Below are 25,308 nucleotides of genomic sequence, written 5' to 3'. Positions count from 1 at the left end.
TTTGGCTTTGGGTGGCCCCGAATCGAGCACGACGCTTTGGAGGAGACGGTTTGTGCAGAAAAAGGCCGAGTTTGCCGTGATTTGGCTGCCTTGGCCGCGATGCTTTGGGCTGAGCTCTTGGCCGCATCCCTGGGGGTGATGGATTACTGTGATTTTTGGGTTTACGCACAACGATAAACGTCCCCATCGCTTTTCTGCCGCCCGACATGTCATTGCACTCCGGGTCGAGGCCCCTTGAGCCCCCTGGCTTAATAACTTCTCCACTTCACCATCCAATATTATTAAAATATATTTAGCATTCAGGGGATTTAGATCCTGCCCCTTCTAGAATTATTGACACCTATTTAATTTCTCCTTTCAACCATGGCCAAGCCTGGTACAGCTGCCGTGGCACATGTATATACATCATTGTTGCTTGCACAAGCTGATTGGCATTCATGCTCGAGCGTCTTTTTATTTTCTCCTTGGATGCCGGGAGCAGCCCGAGCAGCTCGGAAACTAAAGAGCTTCATCTATTAGGCGTGACAGATTTGTATTCAGCGGTAAATACCTGACCTTGCTCAAACTCCCTCATCCATCCCCGATGGAGGAGTCCGCTTAACTCCCGCATCCCGGCCGTCACCGTGGCAACGGGGCCTATGCCGCGGAACTCATCAAGAAAATAAGGATAAAAGTGCGGTGTGGAGGAGCTTTCAAGACGAGGACTTTATAAGCAGCAAAACACGAGGAATATAGTTGTGTTACCCTCTGAAACTTTTGGTTTGCAGTGAAGGTGGATGGATGATGGCAGAGCGGTGGATGTGGTCTACCTTGACTTCAGTAAAGCGTTTCACACAGTCTCCATGGCCATGAGCCAGCACTGGGCCCTTGTGGCCAGGAAGCCAATGGTACCTGGGGTGGGTTAGAAGGGGGTGGTCAGTAGGTCCGAGAGGTTCTCCTGCCCCTCTGCTCTGCCCTGGGGAGACCACACCTGGAATCTTGTGTCCAGCTGTGGCCCCTCAGTTCCAGCAGGACAGGGAACTGCTGCAGAGAGTCCAGCGCAGCCACCAAGATGCTGAAGGGAGTGGAGCATCTCCCGTGTGAGGAAAGGCTGAGGGAGCTGGGGCTCTGGAGCTGGACAAGAGGACACTGAGGGGGGACTCATTCATGTTTACAGATATCTAAAGGATGAGTGTCAGGAGGATGGAGCCAGGCTCTTCTGGGTGACAACCAATGAGGCAATGGGTGCAAACTGGAACAGAGGAGGTTCCACTTAAATTTGAGAAGCAACTTGTTCCTGGTGAGGGTGGCAGAGCCTGGCCCAGGCTGCCCAGGGGGTTGTGGAGTCTCCTTCTGTGCAGACATTCCAACCCGCCTGGACACCTTCCTGTGTAACCTCATCTGGGTGTTCCTGCTCCATGGGGGGATTGCACTGCATGAGCTTGCCAGGTCCCTTCAATCCCTGACATAACTGTGACTCTATGATCCTGTGATGTGAGGGGGTTCCGGCCCTCACCTCCCAAACCCTTCTCATTTGCTCAGCCTTCCTGCGCACCCCTCGCTTTTCTATGGTTTAATGGTTTCCCAGAAACAAAGTTTAGACTTCAAGTGTGAATTAAACCTAGAAACTCCTTTAGATTGTGGTTGCCGGATGAGCTGCGTCGTTGCAACGGGCAGAATCAGCGGTCGAACAGCACAGCAAAACGTTTTCCTCCTTTATCTGGTGTGTGCGGTCATTAACACGTACGTGCACTATATATCTGTGAACGTTAACAATTATGTTAAATATCTGCAGAAGTTGGTGTGAATTTGTTAAGCCTGATCTCTCAGCTCAAGCATTGCGTTGAATTTCTTGCTCTGAAGAATCCCAGGTAATCGGTGGCAGGTTTGGCTATATCAGGGTTTTTTCCACTACATTTGCTTTATTGCATGCTCCGTACTTGCTGAATTCAGCGGAGCAAGGTCGGGAATCTCCCACTTCTGTGTCAATCTGAAAAATAGTATATATACAAATATACATTTCTGGGGTCTGTACACCCTTGTTCTGGTCATGTATGCGACAGGAGGTGTTTAAGGAAGTTAACGTGTAGCACGCACCGAGTAGAATAGAGAGGACAGAATGACAGAGTGGTAAATAGTTATTTCCGATGGTTTCTTTCACAAAGAAGTGGCGAAAGTAATAAAAACACAGATGGAAATATTGCGAAAGTGTAAAGGAAAGAAAGGGTTAAAATGCTTGGGAAAAAAGGGCGGTGTGATTGTCCACTTATTGCAAGAGGATTTTTGTGATTAAATAGATATATAATCAGGTGGGCAATGCTTGAGATGATTGGCTGGGTTCATGGGATTAAGCAAGAGGTAAAGATGGATTGTTTAAAGCAGGACGGGAGAAAATGTACATGTAGGTTTGCAAAGAAGCTGCTTCTTGTAACATCGATGTGATCGGCTTTGGAAGGGAAGGAAAAGAGAAAGGAGGTTTTATTGAAGAAAACACTGGTTGTTCTCAAGCATGAAAATGCGAGAAGAAGAAATTAAAATAGCTGTGTTTGACTGGGCATAAGTCAAACAGCATAATGTTGCGTAAGGCTTTACGCTCCTCTTCCCGCTGGGATTTGTGGAGGGAAGCACCAAGTGGATTCATGTAGTGGAGAATTCGGGTATTTCACCACTTACTATCAGGCTGAGTCTTGAGTGAGAAAACTGATGCCATCTAGAAACAGAAACTGCAAACGTTTTGCTCTTCTGAGGTTATAAAATGGCAACTTCTGAAGGTATTAACCAATGTGGTTTATAGTAGCGAGAGTAAGGTGAAGTCAAGCAATCTGACACAGGTATCAGTTCATAATTAATTAGTTAAGAGATATAAGAGCTGCAGAGAGGGCTCTATGGGAAATGATGTCTCCAACATGATCCCTTTTCTTGATGTGGTCACACGTTGGTCAATGAAAAGGACCTTATAGGTTCTGGTGCATGGAAGGAGCTCGGTTGGACCTGCCCCATGTTCTTTTTCAAAACAAACTCTCAATACTTTGTTTAATGGATTAAAAATGGGCTCTTGATTTGGAAATCGGCCCTGGGCGGGTAGGTTGACCGTGGCATTGAGATTGTCATTGGTCCTGATGCTTTTCAATTTCCAAGAGCGTTGAACATAAATATCAATTTCTTATTATTGGAGGTAAGTGGGTTAGAGATGGGCACACAGAATGGCTTAGTTGAGTGGAGTAAACCTATGGACAATCACAAAATAATAGATAGAGAGGAATAAGAAATAATCGCCCTGGAAAGGACGGAGGAGAAACAACACGTTGAAAAAGGAATCCCCGTGAGTGCTGTGAAGAAAAGGGATAATGCATTAAATGCATACATTTGGGTGCAGAATCCACAGCAGGAAAGGTGTTTTCTTCTTGCAGGAGCCTTTGGGGCCGACTAAAAGGTCTATTTTGTTCCTCCTGTGTTACGACACAATTCATAGTTGGGGTTGGATTGAACAGGGTATAGGATGAGGCAGAACACGCTGGGTGAGAGCGAGGAGTGTGACCCTCATGTGAAATGAAGTGTTAGACCACTATTATTGTTTTAAACCGGGCGGCGAAGACGCCGTTGTATAAAACTCTTCTATTATGGAAATCTCAGAAACAGAGGGGAAGGCGCTGTCACTGATGCCGACAGAAGGCAACCGTTGAAATGCAAGACAAAAAGATGCACAAGTGCATTTGCAAGTCTGTTTGGCAACAGCTGTTCCCTTCCAGGAGCAAGGGCTTTGTAACCTTGACGGAATTTGCGCGACGAGGAAACCACTTTTCCAGTATGTTAGTCACACCCTGGCTTCCCTTCAGCATCCGCTATGCATGAGTATTTCCCCAGCATTTTCGCTTCTCTTCAGACCACTGGGCTGTGTTGTGCTCTCCACATGGCTCCTTTCGATTTATTTCTTGCTTTTACTGCTTCGTGCATCTCTTTACCGGAGCGAGGAAAGATCCGCGTCCGCTGCTGAGCCGGTTCAGATCCATCTGGGCTGGGGATACATTACAGATGCTGGATCCAGAAGCGCGTTGTTTGTTTTGGCTCGGCTTCCCAAGACCCTTGTGCCGCAGAATCGATGTTGTTTAATGTCACTCTTGCCAGCTCTACCTTTCTTTAGGAAATGAAATTAATTGGCTTCAACTTGGCACGTAGAGGTCCCCCCGACTTACGGCTCGATCATCCGCAATTATCCCAAGAGCGGAGGCTGGGACGGAAACGGCTTTTAAAGCATTAGACATGGCAGCTTTAGGACTTAAGCCACGCTCCTCCTCATTTTCTAACCTCTCTTGGATAAACCCAAAGTAGGTATTTTCCTTTCGCCCAAGACTTTGTTGGCGTAAAACCCGCGCTCGGCCGGGATGAAAATCCCCGTCAAGACTCCTCGGTCACACCACTCAGGATGTGGAATTTCTAGCATGCAAAGGGCTCACGAGCTGCCCCTGCAAAAGCTTTTCATAACCCACCCCCCCAACTCCTCTTAATCTGATCAAAATCTTAATTATCAAACTATTCTCTTGCGCTTTGAGGGAGTTTTATATATTTCCATTGTCTTCTCGGTTTAGCGCGAATTTCTTGAGGTTGGAAAACATACCATCTTTTTGCTGTAAATCTATATTGCAAATCTATGTATAGAACTTATAATCTAACAAATTGATAATGCAGAAAATAGTGTGCTGGTTTAAGGAGTGCTTTGCATTAAGCGAATCTTTTTCTTAACTTTCTTTGAATATATGAATTTGAAACTATCAAAGCGCTCGCTTTTCCTTTAGGGAACGTTGTATAAATCCAGGGAGTTGTAGCCGTGCCGGTGAGTTTGTTTCCTTCCTGTGGTATTTCCATTCAGAAGGAAAAAGGAACAAATACTTTATATTACATCTTTTCCTCAGGAGAACTTGATGAAGTTCACTATGACTTACCCAGAGTTGGGTTGTGTCTTAAATTTGGTGTCTTTTCCACCCTTTAATTTGCAACAAGTGCCAACAAATTCCTTCTACACGTCCCGGTTCCCTAGTGAGAATAACTTCACAACAGGCAATGAAACAAAGGTGTATTAATCCAACACCACGCAGTTATGAGAAGCTTTATCTCTTTAGCTTCTTCCTAATAAGTTATTAAAGATAAATGGTTTAAAGTTGTGTATGTGCCGATGGCCACTGTCTTGTGTAGGACGCAACTCTCCCATCAGACGGGGACTTTGATGCTTTTCTTTGCCTGGGTTAATCCAACCTTCTCAACTCGGTGAATAACCAGATGTAGGTACTGTAGTAATATATTAATTCTGCTTTGAGTACGTTGAGCGTTTCAACCCAACATCCTCAAGCAATTGTGGCCCATCGCAACGCGGTGCTATTTTTATTGCGAACGCCGCATTATTTCATCGCCGCAATAAGAAAACACAGCGTGACTATATAGTCAGTGTTGTCCCATGTCCCTTTGTGATCATCACAAACCATAATATATTCATTTTCCTGTGGATTCGATGGCTTTTTTAATATGCATTCACAGCGCCAGTTGGCGCGTCGTGTCTCAGCGCCCTGCTTGAAAACCATCCCCGCTTTTAATGCAAACTTCCCCCTCATCGCCGCATAGGAGCGATGCCAACAGAAAGGAAATGAGGTGAAAACGGCTGGTTTTGGGCTGCGTAGAAGATTGTTTGCGTGCGGGAGAACAGCAAATGTTTGCCAGCAACATAATGCGCTCCCCATAGAACCGGCTCCTGCGTAAGTGAGCAGCCTTCACATGGAAAGGTAATTCCATATATAAGCAACCTAAAATGATTCTATTTCCTTGCCGTGGCGTTTCTATAGGACAGGCTGGAGCGGGTCTATACGTTGGCCGCCGAGGAGGTGCAAAAATCCTTTGGAAATGAGTTAAAAAAGGGAGTTTTTAGCATAGAGGCGAAGCGAACGGCTCTTCAGGGCTGCAAAAAGAGCAGCAGCCTGGCGTTGTCTCAGTGGATCATTGACACGCAGATCAGCGCAATCGCTCCCGTGTGGAATAACTCGGGCCTTCAAATCGCCCGGAACAGCGCGGGCCGCAGCGATGGGTTTCTGCGGGCCTCTCGGCTCGATTGCCTTTCTGCTCGGGTTCACAGATCGAGAAGAAGAAGGCAGTTGGTTTATTTGGAGCTAAATGGAATAGACGTGAGGGAATTTATCAGAGAAAAGTAGCATTTAGGCCAACATGAGCGGTTATCAAGAGCTGAGTAATGAAGTGATCTACAGGACGTCTGTAGACACCCTGTTGTCTACTCACCAAGTTCTGGACTAAGTCTTGACCAAGACACCTCTGTTGATACCACGTGAATGTCTCCTCGTGCACTATATGTTCTTCGCGGTCGTTATTCCGACACACAGGTCTCCTCCTTAAACATCTCCAGTCTTTTTGATGGCCTTGTCATCTTGATCTCTTCCCACAAGGAGACCCATAAGCTGGGACTGCTTAGGAAGGCTCCGATCTCCACTCATGACACCACTTGGCGCTTCCCATCCACGCTAACTTCTCAAGTAGTACAAACCTCCTCAGGCACCAATAAAATATTCTTGCCTGCTTGTAACAGCCACCAGGATGGGATTTATTCTTGTTATTAGATGTTTTTTCCCATTTTAAGGAAGCCTGAGGGGCAGTGTGTTCCTCACGACGCTAAGATATATTCCCCTCTTATAAGCTGTCTTATTTTCAGAGCAAACAACTCCAGTTTTCTTCGCCAGAAGACAATGGATGCGGCTCATTCTCAGGAGCGACGCTGGATGGAGCAAATAATGGCCGTTGTGTGCTCATTGCCCTTGTTCTCATGAGCTTCCAATACAGACAGACGGATTTTCTAGTCCTTAAAGTGAATTATTCCATTATTCCCTTAGTCATTCAGCCAGAGAATTTCCATTTTAAATCATGGAAGTTTTGAACTAACGTTAAATTTTCAAGCCAAGTTTAAACCTGTCTGGACATCTTAGACAACTTGTGAGTTACTTGGAGCGCTCGGAGATTTCGGTGGCACAAAATGTGCTGATTCGGGTTTGAGCTGACGTAGTTTTTGCTCAAGAATGTACAGTATTTAGTTCCATTTTCCCACCAACGAAGAGCTCAATAGAAAAACCTTCTGGCTCTTGAGCCAACTCAATCACGTCTTGTTGCTTTGCTTTGTTTCAACTTCCATGCTATTAATCGAAAGCGACGTTTTGAGCTATTTCACTTCTCCATTGACTTCTCTTCAGTTCTAACGCTTCGTTAGGGCCGCTCATCATTAACGATGGCAGAGCTAATGAGTTGGCCCAACTGGTTTTGGTGGGGATGGTAGAGCTGGAGGTTTTTCCGCTGGATTCTCCTTGAAAAAGCCCTAAAGGTCTCGGGCTCATCCGAATGCAGCGACGCGTCTCTGTGTTTTATCTCCAATTTCTTCTCAACGCAGGTAAAACCACTCGTGTCAGGCTCGGAATAATAACGCGGAGCACGGAGAACCCCGTGACTTGAGGACAAAGAGGTGCCAAAACGAGTCAGGTCTTAATATTTGTATTAAACACTTTGTTTTCTCTGCTTTTACATGTTAGAAGACAATTCCCCCCGGTAACAAACTTGCTGTAATAAACTCCAAGCAAATTAACTGTGTTATTCTAAATTCTCGCTCCTCGTACAATCAGTCTTGTAATGTTCAAAGGAAACGGTGTAAAACTTGCAAGACTAATAATCATCATTATTATTATGGATAATGAATCCTGAGATGTTATTACACAATAGAAAACACCCCCTCCCATGCTGTGTCTTGCTGTTCAATTATTTAAAGCTCCCTGACAATTATAAACTCGCTTTAAATCTGGTTTATATGGTGAGGAACAGCAACCCCAGCCACAGCAGCTTTCGTTTTATTTTATATATATATATTATTTTTAGCATTAGAGTTCAAAATAAAATTGCATTTAGGATTTCAAAAGGAAGGATTCTTCCTTTAGTCCTCCAATCTTTCTGCTAAGAAACGCTATTGTATTTCAAAGCGCCGTTTCGAAGCAAAGCGCCGCGATTACGTTCTCCAAGGAACGGAGCCGGGGGGGAGAGGATGGTGTTGTCAGCTTCTCCAAGCAAAAAAAAAGGCCCTAAAAATCTGAATTATGTATTAATATTTGTCAAAGTTGATAAGAATTGTGTTGCTACAGCTTAGAGCAAAAAGGCCTTTGTGGAGAGTTTAAACTAGAACATGTCAGAGCTGCTCGATTCTCCAGCGCAAGGCAGGTATCTCAGCAGCATCTCCCCCCCAATTTTTAGAAGAAAAGAGGAATAAAATAGCTTTTATTATTCAGAAAATATTTACCATATCTGTCTTAGAGCTTTTTAAAAAAATGGGAAACCTTCTGTATAGAGAGTTGGGTGTAAAAAGGGATTTCATGTGCTTCTCTCCATGGAATTTTCTTCAATAATGTATAACTTGAACCAAAATATCTTTTTTCACATGTTAGAATTATTTCCAGATCAAATCTTGATTGCTGTAGGAAGTAAACCAGTTGCCAAATGATATCTTTGGGCCCAGAGAGTGCTGGTGAATGGGGCTGCATCCAGCTGGCGGCCAGGCACTAGTGGTGTCCCCAGGGGTCAGGGTTGGGTCCGGTCCTGTTTAACATCTTCATTGATGATTTAGATGAGGGGATTGAGACCATCATCAGCAAATTTGCTGCTGACACCAAGTTGGGAGGGAGTGTGGAGCTGCTGGAAGGCAGGAGGGCTCTGCAGAGTGATCTGGAAAAATGGGCCCATTCCAATGGGATGAAGTTCAACAAGGCCAAGTGGCGGGTGCTGCCCTTTGGCCACAACAACCCCTGCAGCGCTCCAGGCTGGGCACAGAGTGGCTGGAGAGCAGTCAGGCAGAAAGGGACCTGGGGGGACTCATGGACAGGAAGCTCAACAGGAGCCACCAGTGTGCCCAGGTGGCCAAGAAGGCCAGTGGGATCCTGTCCTGGATCCAAACCAGCGTGGTCAGCAGGACAAGGGCAGTGATCCTTCCCCTGTGCTCTGCATTGGGGAGGCCACACCTGGAGTGTTGTGTTCAGTTCTGGGCCCCTCAGCTCAGGAAAGAGATTGAAGTGCTGGAGCGGGTGCAGAGAAGAGCAACAAGACTGGGGAAGGGACTGGAACACAAGCCCTATGGGGAGAGGCTGAGGGAGCTGGGCTTGTTTAGTCTGGAGAAGAGGAGGCTTAGAGCTGAGCTCAGCACTCTCTAGAACTACCTGAAGGGCAGTTCTAGCCAGGTGGGGCTTGGTCTCTTCTCCCAGGCATCAGCAATAGGACAAGGGGCCATGGGCTTCAACTCTGCCAGGGGAAACTGAGGCTGGAGATTAGAAAGCAATTCTTTGCAGAGAGAGTGGTCAGGCATTGGAATGGCTGCCCAGGGAGGTGCTGGACTCACCGGCCCTGGAGGTTTTTAAACTGAGCTTGGCCATGGCACTTAGTGCCATGATCTAGTCAATGGACTGGAGTTGGACCAAGGCTTGGACTTGATGATCTCTGAGGTCTTTTCCAACCCAGTCCATTCTGTGATTCTGTGATCTGTCTTTTCCCTGCACTCAAATATTTCTCCCATTAGATCCCCCACATCCTCCTCGCAAAACACACAATAGCAGGTGGTCCTCCGAAAAATCACGACCAAATAGGTGAGAAAAAAGTGGAAAATTACAGGTGATTGAAGAGAGATTCTTTAAGCTGGCGGTTTTTAAGATGCCGCCGTAACTACCGCTATTATGGATCATTTTTGTAGAGTCTGTGGCAAAGTAGATAATGTTAACAGAACTCTTAGTATTGCTACACCCCGCTATAAATACCAGTCCTGTTTTCTAATGGGGCGCAGGGAGTTTCATTAATGTCTAGATAAGTTCTGCTGCTTTCTTGCTGTTATCTCCAAATCCAATATCTGAGGAAATAACTTACCTTGAGAAATATTACTATGTTTTCTCAGTGTTTCCCCCTTAATAATAGTCTGAGAATTAGTATTCAACCCATCTGACAGCTCTTTTATAACCTGGGGAGGTAATTTTTAGAAGGGACGGGGCACTAAAATCTCCGCCGACTCGTCTTTTTTCCGCGATTTACCGTCGAGCTTTTAATAGGTTTATTATAGATTAAAGGTGCTAATTCTCTCAGGTTGGGAATCCTCTTAATTACTCATTTTGTTGGGCGTTTTGTGGAACAATTGCTCTGCTCAAGAGTCGGTGAGTTCATGTCGAAGCCTTTTGATCAATGGGGATGCCGCATCATCACTAAACTTCCTTTATTTCCCTAATCTCTTGAGATATTTGCTTGGAATCAGCCAAAAATGCACCTACAGGGATGTAAAATGCGGGCGGATGGGTTGATGGATAAGCTTTTTCTTCCTTAAAAATCAAAGATATAAATTGGCAATTAATTCATACAGGGGTTTCAATCTAGGGCTTTGCTTTGCTTCTCTGCTGTCCCATCAGTCTCCTGAGTCCTGGACCTTCCTAAAAGACGCATCAGGATGAGTTTATATTGCGACTTTCCTGAGTTCTATGTGAACAGAGCGCCAGGTCTATAATATAACAGGTATGTTATGTGCGTGGTGGGATGCTGAGCATCCCCGCTCGCCTCGGACGTACCCACCGGCTCATCTCAGCGTGAAAAGCTTTTGCTGTTAAACAACGACACCGCCACAAATTATTTGTATGCCGGGCACGGCCCTATGGTTGATTTTGCAAAGCATGGAAGGTCAAAGTAACTGCAAATCTTTCTCTCTGAAAAGCGCCGTCCTCGAGGTACCTGGGAGTGCGGTGCACGTCTCGCACCTGGAAGTTTTCCAGCTCCGGGATGATTTTGCTTACTCTGAAGATTCGCACCCTTTATTAAACCAGTCAGTTCCATGACACAGGGAGAGGAAAATAAAATACACAACTCTTATCCTGGTTAGGCACAGCTTTTCCTTGACGTTAAACACATCTCCAGCTATTAAGGCACTGGCCCTCGAAACTGGGTTTTGCTGCTGAAGAAAAGAGGGTGACGTGAGTTGTGCCATCTAAGTGTCCATCTGACCACCTCTCGCCATCCATCCTCTGTATTTTTAGTTAGTTATTATGCTTCTAGAAAGGGTAAAGATCAAAGATTTCAAATTGATTATAATTGAATCAAAACCGCAGCCCCTTGTCTTTGTTCCTTAGAGCATCTGAAACAGTGTGAGCTTGCAGCACCCATTTGAGGTTTGGGTGCCCTGATGTCGGGTGGACTTTTCATGGAGAGAGATTATGGCTTTTAAACATTTCCTCACATTTAGAGACATCAATCCAGACCCATCTCTAAATCGCTTTTACCTCAACGTAGATTCACAGTAACACGTAGCCACCCAAGTCCAACAGTTAGGACCAATGGGGCCTTCAAAGGTCTTGACTCAACTGCTATTAAAACGCAAAATAAAGTAAAATCTTTGAATTATACTGAACACGAACTCAACTGCTGCTTGATCGATGTCTCTAAATGTGAGGAAATCAACAGATGGGCTGATGGTCGCAGGGATGAAGGCGACAAGAAGCTGCTCAGGACCGGTGGGAGATAGTTGATTTTCCAGCCGCTCTCCCTCTCATTCCCAGAAACGGCTGCGGCCCCGCTGGGTTTCACCTACAGGAATAACGAACGTGCTCGCCCTCTCGTTCCGATCACTGCAGATCACGACAACATTGATGGTCGCTATATAACACCGTTGCTATTCACCCACGAAACACCTCCCAAGTCCCTCGGCTGCTTTAAAAACCTTTATTCCTGCTTATTTGGCGGGCGGCAGCTCTTGTTCGGCGGCTTGGAGATGCCCGACTAGATTCACCGGCCGCCGTTTCCTCCGGGAGCGTTTGCGGGTGATTGAATTTCTTGCGCTCACCAGCCCATCGCCTGCCCCCGTTTCTCTTGGTGACTAATTGATGCTGACAGATGTCACCTGCGCGGTGAGCTCTGAGCACCAGAGCTCAGCAGAGGTGGGTTTGCCTGTTGGTTTTTTGCATTCTTCCCTTTTTCCGCAGCGTGGTGTCAGTTAATTAATAAGATCTATTCGCTACATGAACGTAAGCAGCCAGTAAGGCCATATTTGCCGTTGATTTTACACGGACAGATGTGCATAGGAAGAGAGAAGCGGGTGCACGTACCGGCCTGGCTGAGAACTGGCCAAACGGCGTCCAAAACAAGCTGAGCGATGAAAACAGAAATATTTTGGATTTACTGCACTTAGTGAAATGATATTATGGTAATTTATATCACTTATAGGTGGCTTTTTAACATAAAATAATGGGTATGGACTGTGCTGGCACAGCAGTGATGAGCGTGTGGGTGTTGTAGCTGCCAGATGGGGTAACACCGGGTGCTCCAAAAAGAAGTGAAACCACCATCTTTGCCTCATTTTTCCTGCGGTTGTTATCGCGTAGGGTTGAACTATCAAAACCTCCCCAAGATTTTGCATTTCAGAGACATTGGTGCCGTTTCCAAAGCTATTTCGGCCTAATCCTGCGAGGCGCTGGGTCAGGAGCGAATTCCTCGTTACGCTAAAACGGGGTGTTGTTGACACACGTAAACTTGGGTGATTTATATTAAGGTTCATCACATCACAAAAGAGGCATAATAACAATTAGTACTGCGTGACTTGTTCTTAAGAACATCATTATGGCACCGAGTAATAATGAATTATTGTGTGGCGAGCCAGAAGGGAGGAAATACGTACAGCAACGCGGACAGATCTTTTATTTGCTAAATTAGCATTGCTACATATGGGTTGATAATCTCGAAGCAGATGTGATGTACCCTGACACCTCTGTGTAAAACCTGAGGCGTGTGAACGCGTCAAACGGCGTTTGGGGAGTGGATTTGAGCGCAGAACGCCCGGGGAAGCGCGTTTGAACGCGCCGCTTTGGTGCTATATTGTGTGATTAATTGGCTGGATAAAAGCTGGAAAGGCCAAATTTTGTAAATGGGCCCCGGGAAAGGTAACAGGAGTTGGTTGTGTGGAGGAGAATATTTTGTTTGACCGTAAGTCGTGAGTAACTTGTCTAATCCATGCTTATTTGGGACAGTAAATTACATCTATAGCCTATCTCCATAAAGCTCATCTGATAGAACATCTCCTTTTATCCCAGCTTTTGGAAACAAGACCAAAATTCAATCATTTCCTCATCAGACCAAAACATTGTGGTTCGTTTGGTTCTTTTTCCTCTGTTTCACCAGTTCTTATCAATTTAATCACTTAACGCAGGACGATGAGATCCTCAATTTTTGGCTCTTTTCCTCAATCTGTAGGAAAACCGGCCTCAGATTATTGTCCCAACCTGCACCTTGAATGTGGAAGCTTGTGGATTGCTTTGATATTCCCAATTTATCTCTTAATAAATGAAGCTTCCAGCGTTAAAGTAACGCCGTGAAAATGCAGCTCCTCGCCTTTACGGGTCTCGGTATGGTCTGTTAAATTAGAAACGATGAGCGATGTGTTACGAATTTAACATAATTGCAAATTCGGATTTGTGTGAGAGCTAACGTGAGGTAAAATCACGCTCTACACTCCCAATTCGCTTTGTGTAGAGTTGTTCAATTGCCTTCCCTAACATATATTAATATTGATTTTTTTTTTTAAAAAAGAGAGTAAATTAAGATCTATTTTTAATATTTAATAATAATGAATCCACCAAAATTGATCTCTATCTTTAGGGATATTTTCCTGGAAGAGCACCTTATTTTTAGGCCCTAGGTGTTAAATCTACAGCGTTTTTTGAGTATTCCTGCAGCGAGATGATGTTTTTCTCACTTATAACTTTCACAGTTTGCTCTACAAAAGGTGTAAACTGGGTCAAAAAGGTTCTGGGTGGGGGGAAGATACTGAATTCCATGAACACCAGAGTGCAACAAAAGACTGGATTGACCGGGTGGAGCAAGACTAGACAATAAGCACGTATTTAATGTTATTTTGGAGATTAAAAATCCATGGAAATTGCTTTTCCTTTTAACACCAAGAATTTGGAGATGAGAACTGAGTCGTGTTGTTCTGTCACACTTGAAACTCAGGCTGTACCGAGTAATTGCTGAACCCAAGGGAAATACAACGGGTGGAGCTTGTGGCAACATGGTACAACAGGCTTAAAGGTTCTCTATGAATGAAACACGAGTAATTAACGCCATGTTAATTGCTTAAAAGCGGAAAAGCCAAACTCACCTCTTTCAGTTCTGGACTTAATCCTCAATGCAGATTATCAGATATTTTAGAATGAATATATTCCTTTATATAGAGGTAGAAAGACTGTGCTGAGGCCTGTGTGTGCATATATAGATATATATGTGTATATACAGATATATAGGTGTATCTATAGATATATATGTGTATATATAGATATATGTAGGCACTCAAGTGAGAACACGAGATGTTTTCTAACTTGATTTGCACCCATGGCTTCTTGATACCAAATCCTTTGTGGGATATAACGACCAGGGTGGGTCTTTCATTCATTTATCATCTTTTGTATATCCCACGTCTGGGATATAAACCCACAATTTAAAGGGTGGGTCTCTTTGAATTAGGTCTCATATTCCTCTTATTTTTCAGTATTAACAGCCCGTGAGTGGGTGCATGGGAAGCAGGGATGAAATGGAGCGTCACGCACAATATTTTGCCTTTAGTCGTTTGAAAACCCCATCAATATTTGGCCTCACGCATGTTTTATAGCTGGATTTTGCCTGTAATGCTGTAAATAAGCAGGACATCAAGCATATTTCCACATTTTTTAGACACGTTTGCTTTCGGAGCGTAAGGACAAGTCCTACCGGCGAAATAATAATGTCACAAAACTCACAGCTGATTTGGAATTATAAATAACAGGGGATTTGGTTCTGAATTTGAGGTGCTCCGTTTGGCTTCCCGAATGGAAACAAGAGCATCGGTTCCTCTGGGGCCGGTATTTGGACCTTCTCTGGTCGTAGAGTCGTTTCCACATGCGGAAAATGAATCAGTTTTATGCTCTCGGCGTGGAACTTGATGATTATTCACGAGAGGGGGGAAAACGCACTTTCCGAGGCGTTAATATAAACCAGATCAGGCTCAAATCAGCCCCTGTCAGACTCTGATGAAGATGCTTGAACCAGTGGCGCATTGAAGGATTTAAGACGTTCCTCGCCGAGATAATTTGGGGTTATATGTCTCGCTATATCATGCTATTGTACACAACATGTTTGCTATTCACTGCTAGCAGCAATAAAACCCGAATTGCTTTTGTCAGCGATATCTCTATAGAGTTTACTGGAAGAAAACAGCAGCCTAGAGCTTCGGTCCCAATCTTGCTGCTTTTCACCTCATATTTTGGCTGTTCTTTTTGTAAGTTGACATGCAGATGCAGCCACCAACATGGGCTGGATTCACCTCCAGATTTTCGATGCGTTTTCGGCACGTTTAAAGGTAGATTTGGTGGTTTGAGTCGCTCTTTGGGCTCCGTGGTGTGTGTTGGGTAGATGACCTTATCTTCTTCAATGGAGAAACCATGGACTGGGGTGTTTTTGGGGAGTTTCTACAGATCCTCAGGTGCCAAAATAGTTAATAACGGGGCTTTTTCTCAATTGCTGTTTGGTTTAAGCACCAGAACTCAACAGAAAAAGCCTTGTGGGGTTGTCTGTGTGTTTCTTTCTAATTACACCCTTGGTACTTCTCATTAGAAGACAACAGTGTGCTTATGCTTATAATACACGAGTCAACATATAGAATAGAACAGAAGCTCCAATCTGCTCGCTCCGATCGTGAAACAAAGCGTCGCCGTAATATAAATGTACACAGAATGAGACGTTAGTCTCGTGTTTGCACATTATTTAGATCGGTGGCCCGTGACTAAGGACGCTAAGCACAGCCTAAGTGCAAATAATGAATCGCAACTTCGCAGCCAAAGGAGCGGAGACGGTGGCTTAATATTTTCTTTCAACACATCATTAGTCTGGAAATGCCACTGGGAAATCCCTCAATTCCCTTTGGCCTTGGAGTGATCATAGTAAGTAAGAGGTAATAATATTTATTATCAATAATATCAATATTAACAGCTTTCAATAATACTTTAGGGATAATATAAGAAAATGCTGTTAGTATTCAGTGAACGTCTTGGGTTTTACATCAAGCATAAGCTGTTGAGATAATAGAACGCCGTTAATGATCTCACAGTAAATTAATGCTACTAATACCATTCACAACATACACGTAGAGATTTACCAAAAAAGGTTTGCAATGGTGAAAAAGATAAATGGCTTTTGGGTTCACTACCGATATTGAACGCCTGCTTTTTAGGGCTGGCATAGCCCATGAAATTGGACTGTCTACGTAATTTTGGTCTTCAGAGAGGGGGTTTGGTGATTGTGGATGCTCCAGAAGACACGTGCGTTAAATCAGGAGGTAGATGATCACTTAAGGTAGTGTTAAATACATATTATTGTTTTAATTTATGTTGGCGGGCCAGCTTTCACGTTGACTTGGTGGGCAACAACGAAGCCGTTAAATCCTGTCAAGAGTTTATCGAGTTTAAACATTGTGAAATTAATTTGACCACTTTAGGCATTTCTGGATTTTGCACATAGACCAAACGCATTCCCATGGGAAAAGGTGTGAATATTCAGTCTCGCTGCCTTTTCATTTTCTCCCCTTTTGATGCAATTATCGCACGTTGAAGCGCCTCAGTTTCTGCTCTTCTCAGACCAGGTCGGTTTGTTGGCTTCATGTTTTGAGTGGTAGTTTGTTGCTCGTTTATGGGGTTAAATCCTCCTGCTTGGGGCACGAGAGACAAAACCTGTGAAATAAGTGAACAAAGGGACATATCACACCGATCACTCGTGCAAGAAATAATTTACAAGTCTTCCAAGGACGTAACCTACTTGAGTTTTGCACGTTCACTTTAGAGGATGGTTCAGGATGGTGCGTTTTAAGGTGTGATTTTACTGTTAGTGTTTCTTTTCTCTCTCTCTCTTTCATCCCCTGTCATTTTATTCACGCTTCTTCCACGCCGCCTCGGCCCTTTGTTCCGTAACACCTCAGCCGCCACCACCGCGGCGCCTCCCACCACCTCTCTGACTGACTCCTCTCCTTCCCCTCCAGCTGTCCCAAGTTCCAGTGTCCTCCCCTCTGCCCCCCGAGATGTGGTCCCTGTTTTGGTCTCCAGCCGATTTGTCCGTCTCAGCTGGCGCCCGCCCGCAGAAGCCAGAGGCAACATCCAGACGTACACGGTCTTCTTCTCCAGGGATGGTGTCAACAGGTAGGCCTCAACAGACTGTGGTCTCCTAAGAGAGCCTGAGGTCTTCATGAGTAGCTTGCAAGTGGTTCTCAACCTTGTGTTCTTCTCCCTATGGTAAGTGTGACGATAGAAATGCCTCTTGTTGCCATTTTGTAGACGTCACGTCAAGGTTTATACAACAGTGGTTATTGTCTTGGTATAAAGGACCATTTTTGTTGAAGGACTATTTGAGTTGAACCATTTGCATTGAAGAACTATTTGCGTTGAACCATTTGCATTGGAGGACCATTTGCGTCCAAGACCCATTTGCTTTGAAGAGCCATGTACATTGAAGGATCGTTTGCGTTGACAGTGATGTCTATGGATCTTATCTCCTTTTGCTCTTACTTGACTATCTAATATATTATTTAGCTCTATGTTTTATCTTCCCTTGAAGACACAGGCTCAAGCCTTCTTTGCATCGCCAGCGGAGGTGAATTAGTTGAGCCGCAACCATCATCTCGCAGGCAAAATTTCCTGGACATTCACAAGCTTCTCAACTTGATCTTGAACAAGGTCCAGCTTTCTTTTATAGCTATGAAGTGGCAATCTGAGCTGTTTTAAAAACATCAGAGCCACCACACAGCTGGATTGCGTCATATTTAGTGCCAGCGTCGGGTTGGACTCCATGATCCTGATGGTCTCTTCCAACCAAGATGATTCTATAATATTCTAACTCAGCCTTTTAGTTTATCAGTGAGGAGAAAATACTAATATTCTCATGTAAGGCCTTTAAATAGTGATGTTTCCGAGATGAAAAAAGGTTGTAAAGAGAGCTCAACCATTGCACTTCCAAATAATTTTCAGCCAGAATTTCTGTGGTGCTGCTCAAAGTCCTGAGGATCACAAGGTTGACTTAGTCCCATGCCCAACTAGATGCACATCTGCTTAAAGAGCCACTTGTAGAAGACCATGGGCTCTGTTTTCAAACAACTAAGCAAATAAATAGATAAAAGAAATTAAAGTTCCACTATGCTCCCTGCAGCAAGACTCAAGATACAGCACTTTTCAATACACACCTGCGGTCTTGCAAACTTTGAGACGAACAATGAGAGAAAATGAATGTTGGCTTTGACGTTCGCCTCAGGGATGCAAAGGAGTTGTCGAAATGACTCAAATCTGGAGCGAGGGTTCAAGAGCGATGAGGATTTTCCTGACATCTGGCGGCACCACCCGGACCAACGCAACCATCCGAAAAATCGCCTCCCGTGTTTTGAGCTATATCATAAAGGTATATTTTATTTTTAGCTCAGCTTTTTCAAAGAAACCCCTTTTGGAAGCGGTTGCACTTCTTGCCGTAGCAAGATGGGAGATGCTTTTTCATCTTGGCGTCCTGCGCCGGATCAAACGCTTTCGCCGCTGCTAAAGGCCGATGGGAAAGAGCACTTAAAGGTAGAAGGCGAGTTTCTCAGCAAAAGGATAAAACAGACTGAAATATGTTGGGGAATAAATAAACAGCCAAGCAATACACCTGCGCTTCTGGTCGAGATGGAAGTTTAGATCTAAAAGTGAGATATTTGATGATATTTGCTGATTATAGCGAGCGGTTGATGAAAAACTGAGCAAAAATAGAGGGTTTCGCATATAGGATCTGTTAGGAGATACGGAGCTCTTAGTATGCATTTGCTTGTGCTTATTTTCTGTTCAAATAGAGCGGAATATAACGGTAAAAAATAACGCTTGCATTTCAGTGGGTATCACTCTTCAAGGTATAGACATATACACACACACCCAAAGACCGTAACAATCATGAACGTTTAATTGCAAAATTTAGAGTTGCAAAACGGGCTCGATTCAATATTTTGATCCAGGTTCAAATTTGGAGCCGCCGTTGATGTCGAGATTTGCGCTCGGCCTCACGGTTGGTCCCCTTGGCTGCTTTTGCTTCTCAGCAATTGATTCACGCAGACATTTGATATTTATGTGGTAGCGTATTAGTCACCCCAGAGCAAGACACATTGTTTGGTTTTGCTGACTTGCTCCTCATCTATCTCTAAACCGAAAAAGCAACTGGAATGCCACCGTAAGTCACATTTAATTACCTGTGCAGAGTTGTGAATGAATTCTGCCTTCCTGGTGAGAATTTACATCGCTGTGATTAGATTTTAAAATTTAATTGGCGATTAAAAATTCACTCTATTTATAAATAATGGGAAATATTTATAAGGGAATATATTCCTTTTTGGCATTTTAGATGAGGCACAACCCCCCAAAATAGAGGCTTGCAACCTTTGAAATGTCACAGGGGCTTAAATAATAGGGCCTGGATTGTAACTATCCTTTTTTAACTTAGGAAACTATTTTTCCCAATAAATGAAATAAATACCATTCCCAGCTGATTTATTTACGTTAGTTTTGCTTATTTTAATCAAGGACTTGATCTTATTTTGCAGGAGAATGATAACGGGATATAAAAAAAAGAACTCAGGGCAGTAAAAGTCCATCCATTTTCAAATTAATCGTGTTCATTTCACAGCAAAGAGCATTAACACGACTTGTCTGGCTCCAAGTAACTAATTAGGTGTTGGAAACATTAGAAAAGCATTTGTTACACACCTAAGAGATATATGGGAGCTGTAATTATCTCTTTTCCGTGCTGATACCGGAACGTAACATGATCTTCAGTCACTGGAAATTACATGTTGAAGGCTTCGTTTTACAAGAAGGTGGATGACTTTAGTCAAGGTCTTTTTATTTTTAGACTGTAATTTATGGCTTCGAAAAGGAAAATCCCAAATGTAAAAGTGCCCAAATCGAGGATATTCGGTGGGTTTTAGATTATTTCTGTATCTGACCACATTGTGAGGTGGGACGGTGGTGTTGCATTTGGAAGATGCTCTAGATCTGAGAGCTGGAAAACTCACGTTATAGGAAATAAAGCATAGAAAGGTTTGGTTTTGTCAGGGCTTTCATGAGGTTCACAGAGCTGGAGAAAATCCCCTCCGTGATTTTTTGGCATGGGCTGGGGATGGCCCAGACCTCCTATTCCCAAACTGGAAACCAGCGCCAAAACGCAGGGTTGAACTCGAGCTAATTAATCTAGGAATGGACTTGAGCCACAGTGAGCTCGTTGCGTTCATTGTCTTGAGGGCACCCACGTCTTTGTGTGGTCGCACAACTCCTGGTTTGCTCAGAGAAGTGTCCTGGGAGATTTGGTGTCACCACGGAGATCCCATGGAAGATGACATTTGAAGATGAGATGCTCGGATGGTTCCAAATGGCCAAGACCACAATGTGACGCATCAAATTCAGGGCTGAGAAGAGGAGCAGCCCTGGATCTCCTCCAATGGGATTTTTTCCATCGCTCCACAACCTCAGCATCGGATCCAAGATAGGCCAGAGTTTCACACCTCATCTGGGCACTTCACACCTGCGTCCCAATGGCACCAGACTAAAATGCAGATCGGATTTGGCTCAAGAAGTCACTCAGCAGTGACATGAGCTCTGAAAGCACTAGATATGTGCATGGTTTAATTTTTTTTTCTCAATTTCATACTAAATAATGAGAAAAGACTGAAAAAGTGCTCCAAGTCATAGCACCTTTCCAGACTTGTACTTATCACCACAGGTCCCAGTGTCACCGAGAAGTCTTAAAACCGAGATCTGAGTGGAGTTTTCTTCTATCGCTTCATCTCCTTTTTCTTCTCTTGCTCCTTTACCGCTATTTTGGGATTGAAAAGTGGTCTTGTTGCCGTTAAAAGAACAGCTATATTACAATGAGATACAGTTGCCAACATCTTCTCCAACTGATGCCCCATCATCATTATTTGATTCTGCCTTAAATGATGTTTTTTCCGCAGCATGAAATGTTGTTGTCAGCTTTTCCGAGGGCGTTTAGGAGAGGAACAAGGCGCACCGCCCGTAAGAAATCAGTTACAAAAGCCATTTTACCTCTTTCCATTTGCTGATCGGCCGTGAAATGACCGATTTCATCCTATTTAGACCCCGCTTTACTGTTGAGTGTGGTTTTCCCGGATAATCCCACATTAATGAATCTGGGTTTGTATCTTCCTCAACGAGCAGGCCCAAGTCACTGCTAGGCTGAGATTTGCTTGATACTAGGCCAAGATTTGCTTGATTCTAGGCCGAGCTTTACTTGGTGCTAGGCTGAGCTTTGCCTGACCCAAGGCAAAGAAACCTGTGATACCCTATAGCTCCGTGTGCTTATAGCACCAATAAAAATTATAATTAAATGGGTTTTATATCAATGGGAGGATCATGTTCTGTGCGTCTCCCTGCCCAGGAGACCATGCTGACCCGTTACCCCAGGACTTGCCACTGGGAGCAACTGGTGGAGGAGGATCATGGGATGGTTTGCTTTGGAAGGGACCGTAAAGATTTGGATTTAAAGATTCTGGATTTGCAAAGCGATCCAAACCGTGTTTTAATTAACCGGGTGTTTGCGCTCCAATATGCATCTCCCTTCCTATAGCCAAGATGTCTTCCTTGATAGAACGGCCATTTCTTTCCATCAGTTTGCCTTTTTTTTTTGTTATATTAAGAAAGGCAAAGAACTGCTGTGCAATAAAGTGTTAGAATACAAGGCTTTTTTGTAGCGCTCACAGCAAACCAACCTCAAGTTTGATAAGTAACAATAAGTGATGCTTTAAGATACATTTGGGGAGGTTTAAAGTGGATTTTTGTGCTAAGTTTGGGGGTTTTTTGGTGTTTTTCCAGGGAACGGGCAGTCAACACATCTCAATCGGGGACGCTCCAGCTTACCGTGGGCAACCTGAAGCCGGAGGAGACGTACACGTTCCGCGTGGTGGCGAACAACGAGTGGGGACCCGGCGAGAGCTCGCAGCCCATCAAGGTGGCCACGCAGCCCGAACGTGAGTGCGACGCGCACCGGGTCGTAACCGCGAACCCGCGGCTTTCCCACTACACTAAGCTTTTCGTATAGATCTTCATAGCAAAAGCACGGCCTGGTTCTTATACATGATAATTAAAAACATTCCGTAATTTATAGCGATTTTGCGGAGCTGCACGTTGGCGGTTTGTGTGGTGGCTTTGATGGCGACACAGCCCGTCTTCTATTATATGACATTAGAAGCGATAGCCAGAATTACACCACATTGCGTAAGGAGTTGGATTTTTACAAGGAAAAATAAGAAAACTTAGTGCAAGATGGAAAAACTTTCCACTGGAATAAACATATTGTGTTTAAAAGCAAATTGTTTCTATTAGTTGATATTTAGCATTAAGTGTGTTTTGTCTTTGGAGCTGGTAGAACTTTTGAGTAGCACTTCTCTCTTTCTATGTGTCTCGTTTTACGTATTATTGAATATTAATTTAACTATTAAATTAATATTAATTTAAGTATTATTGAATATTAAGTACATTTAAGTTGTATTGAAGATACTTAATATCTGAGCAACCTGCTGTATTTGAAGATGTCCCTGCTCATTGCAGGGGGTTGGACTAGATGACAATTGAAGGTCCCTTCCAACCCAAATGATTCTGTGGTTCTATTTGCACATCTGGTCCCCAGAAAGAAGAGAAATGTCTTCTGTCAAAACACACTCATCCTCCGTAATAAGCTGGGAAATCCAACACTTAACACAAGCACAGAAGCAATTTTATGAGCCTCTTGAGCTGTTTTTGAGCTGTTCGGTTAATTTTAGAGCCCCAGGAAAGGTGCCACATCCCCTGCCCAGCCAAGGGGCGTTGTGAACAAGGCACAAAGGGACCTTTCAACTCACATTATTCTCTGGGGTTTTTTTGTCTCTATATCTTTATTTATCCCAAAACATGAATTTTACTCCCTGGCATCACTTCCCAAAGCCTCAAGAGCAGTGACGTTGGTGAAATATCACCCGAGATGTGTCATTTCTTGCATGGTTTTGCAGTTTTGACGTGTCTGATTCTTGCTTTGAGACAACTCTGCTGCTCGTTGCACTTATTTGCAGTTACGCAGCTGCCACGTGAGGTTGTATCCCAGCTCTTTTTGGGGAAAAACGTCTTGAAAATGAGTTTATGAGTCTTTTGAAAGGAAAGAATTAAGCAACGAACCATCAGCATTGTTTCCCTATTAGTACTTTATCTTTGCTTAGACACACGTGCACAAATCATTCTATGATTCTTTGCCTAGCCAGGTGGTTTTTAAGACAAACATAATGGGGATTTAATCAACTATGACTCAAATTGAGTAGAATCTCACCCATTATATGTAGATATAAGTGAAGTCTGATGTTCGTTTTGTGTTCCTATATTTAAAAGAAGTTCGTATGGATAGTATCTGCCTTCTAGTGGGATGGGCAATACACTTATTGGCAGTTTTGGAAATATATATTAAACCAGTACATATACTGAGGGGTATGAAAAATACGTCAGCAATTTCCTAGCAATGGTGTATTTTAATGTAAATGTTTAGGGCTTGATTTGGGTTTTGACCTCTTTGTAGGTTTGCTTTGAATTGTATATGTTTGGATTTTATCTATGTGATTTTCTATCTATTTAGAGAGGGAAAATACCATTTCAATTGGGAAAACACCGCAGGGAAAAGCAGCCACTTGTGCTCTTACCATCTGAAGCCGCCGTGGCCGCATTAAATGCAACGTAGACATTTGGAATATCTTTCCTATTTAATAACTTGGAGATTCCTCTCAAGGATCAAGTTGAAGCATGGAGGAAATATTGCTTTCAATTTTTCTTTTCTTTCTTAATTTTTACTGTTGACCAAATTATCTGATGATTTGGAAACAAGTCTCAAGTCCTGGGGGGCAGTCGACCCCTTTTCAAACTATAACTATCGTACAATTAATTACACGGCTGCCCACAAATTGAATTTCCACATATTTGGGAATATCCAAAGTGTTACGCAATGGAGCATCATTAAAGAAGAAAAAGCTGATGAAAAAGGACATCTGAAATTCATGTCTGTTTGCAAAACGCACCCATTTGCTCCCTAATCAGTTTAAAAGATCAACGGAACGACTTCCAGCTTTTTGAAATAATCATCCAGAATATATGGGCTGGATTTATATGAAGGTTTTTGTCCCCAGATTAATACCCCCCCTTCTTTATTGTATTCTGTTTTTTTAGTAACCTACAACCCCTTTTTCTCTGCCTTTATGGTATATAATTTCACTCCAGTATTACCAGTCAGGATTTAAATCCCCGCCTGCTTAAGCCATGTCTAATCTTTTCATACCACATGTGGGGACTTTGCGAGTTATTATTTGGGCTCCTCAAGATGCTGTTAAAGCAGCTTGGGAGCAGAGAATAAAGAACCGCGTTGATGAGGATTGAAATTGTCCATCCCGGCTTTAAAAACACTTCCCTGCTGCGGGACCAGCTCCCATCTCCCATCTCTTCCCAGCCTTTGGGAATTAAAACTGGGTTTTAATAAGTCTCCATGGTTTGTGGAGGACAAAGATGAATAAGAGGGATGTTGCACCCCAAAAGAAACTTGTCGGCGTCATAAAGTTGCTTTTTCTCATCTCCTTTTAAGCGAAATTAATTGAGCGCACGCCAACATCTTGACTTCTCACCCAGGGTTTTATAAGGAATAATTAATTACTGGCTCTTTGGGAAGTATTATAACTACTTAAGAGGAGCCCAGCTGTGGCCCCAGATGTCTCCCCATCCCATGCTGGGCTGCAAGGGGCGAATCTCGGACCCCCCAATGGCCTGAAAATGGCAAATTTGACATAAAAATGGAGAGATTTGGGGTGAATTTGGGAGCCGCTTGGGTGGCTTTGGTCACCGCGATCCACACCTGCCCAGCTTATTCTGTAATTAACTTTAATTCTCATTAGAGACCAGTGCATCTACCCTTAGAAAGCGGTCCCCGTATCATTCCTTTTGGGATGGAGAAGCATGGAGATATATATATATATGTATTTAATCACTGGCCAGCTGCACATGAATTTGCTGAGCCAAATAGCAAAATGTTCCATCAATACTGCACTAAAACAATTGCGCTATTGAAATTTGGAGGTTTGATGGGTTTTGTTTGGTTTGTTGTGGTTTTTTAGCAGGTTTTCAGTGCAGACAATAAATATCCTTTGAAGTCACTGCACAGCAAACGTCAAAAAGACAGAGACAAAACTTG

At 43.7% G+C, this 25,308-nt stretch overlaps 1 protein-coding gene across 13 annotated transcripts in view; it reads left to right on the top strand.

The window, feature by feature from the left end:
* Window positions 1–25,308, top strand: part of LOC102097274 (netrin receptor DCC) — a 412,480-nt gene that overhangs the window by 282,162 nt on the left and 105,010 nt on the right. For all 13 annotated transcript variants that reach the window (XM_065044619.1, XM_065044617.1, XM_065044616.1 and 10 more), the window contains 2 exons: window positions 17,078–17,234; window positions 21,930–22,084. In XM_065044619.1, coding sequence (XP_064900691.1) covers window positions 17,078–17,234; window positions 21,930–22,084 — 312 coding nt within the window. The remainder of the gene's footprint in view (window positions 1–17,077; window positions 17,235–21,929; window positions 22,085–25,308) is intronic.

Source organism: Columba livia, chromosome W (assembly GCF_036013475.1).
Source record: "Columba livia isolate bColLiv1 breed racing homer chromosome W, bColLiv1.pat.W.v2, whole genome shotgun sequence".
NCBI lineage: Eukaryota > Metazoa > Chordata > Aves > Columbiformes > Columbidae > Columba > Columba livia.
The sequence above is the reverse complement of the archived record's forward strand: the minus strand, read 5'-3'. Positions and strand labels throughout refer to the sequence as shown.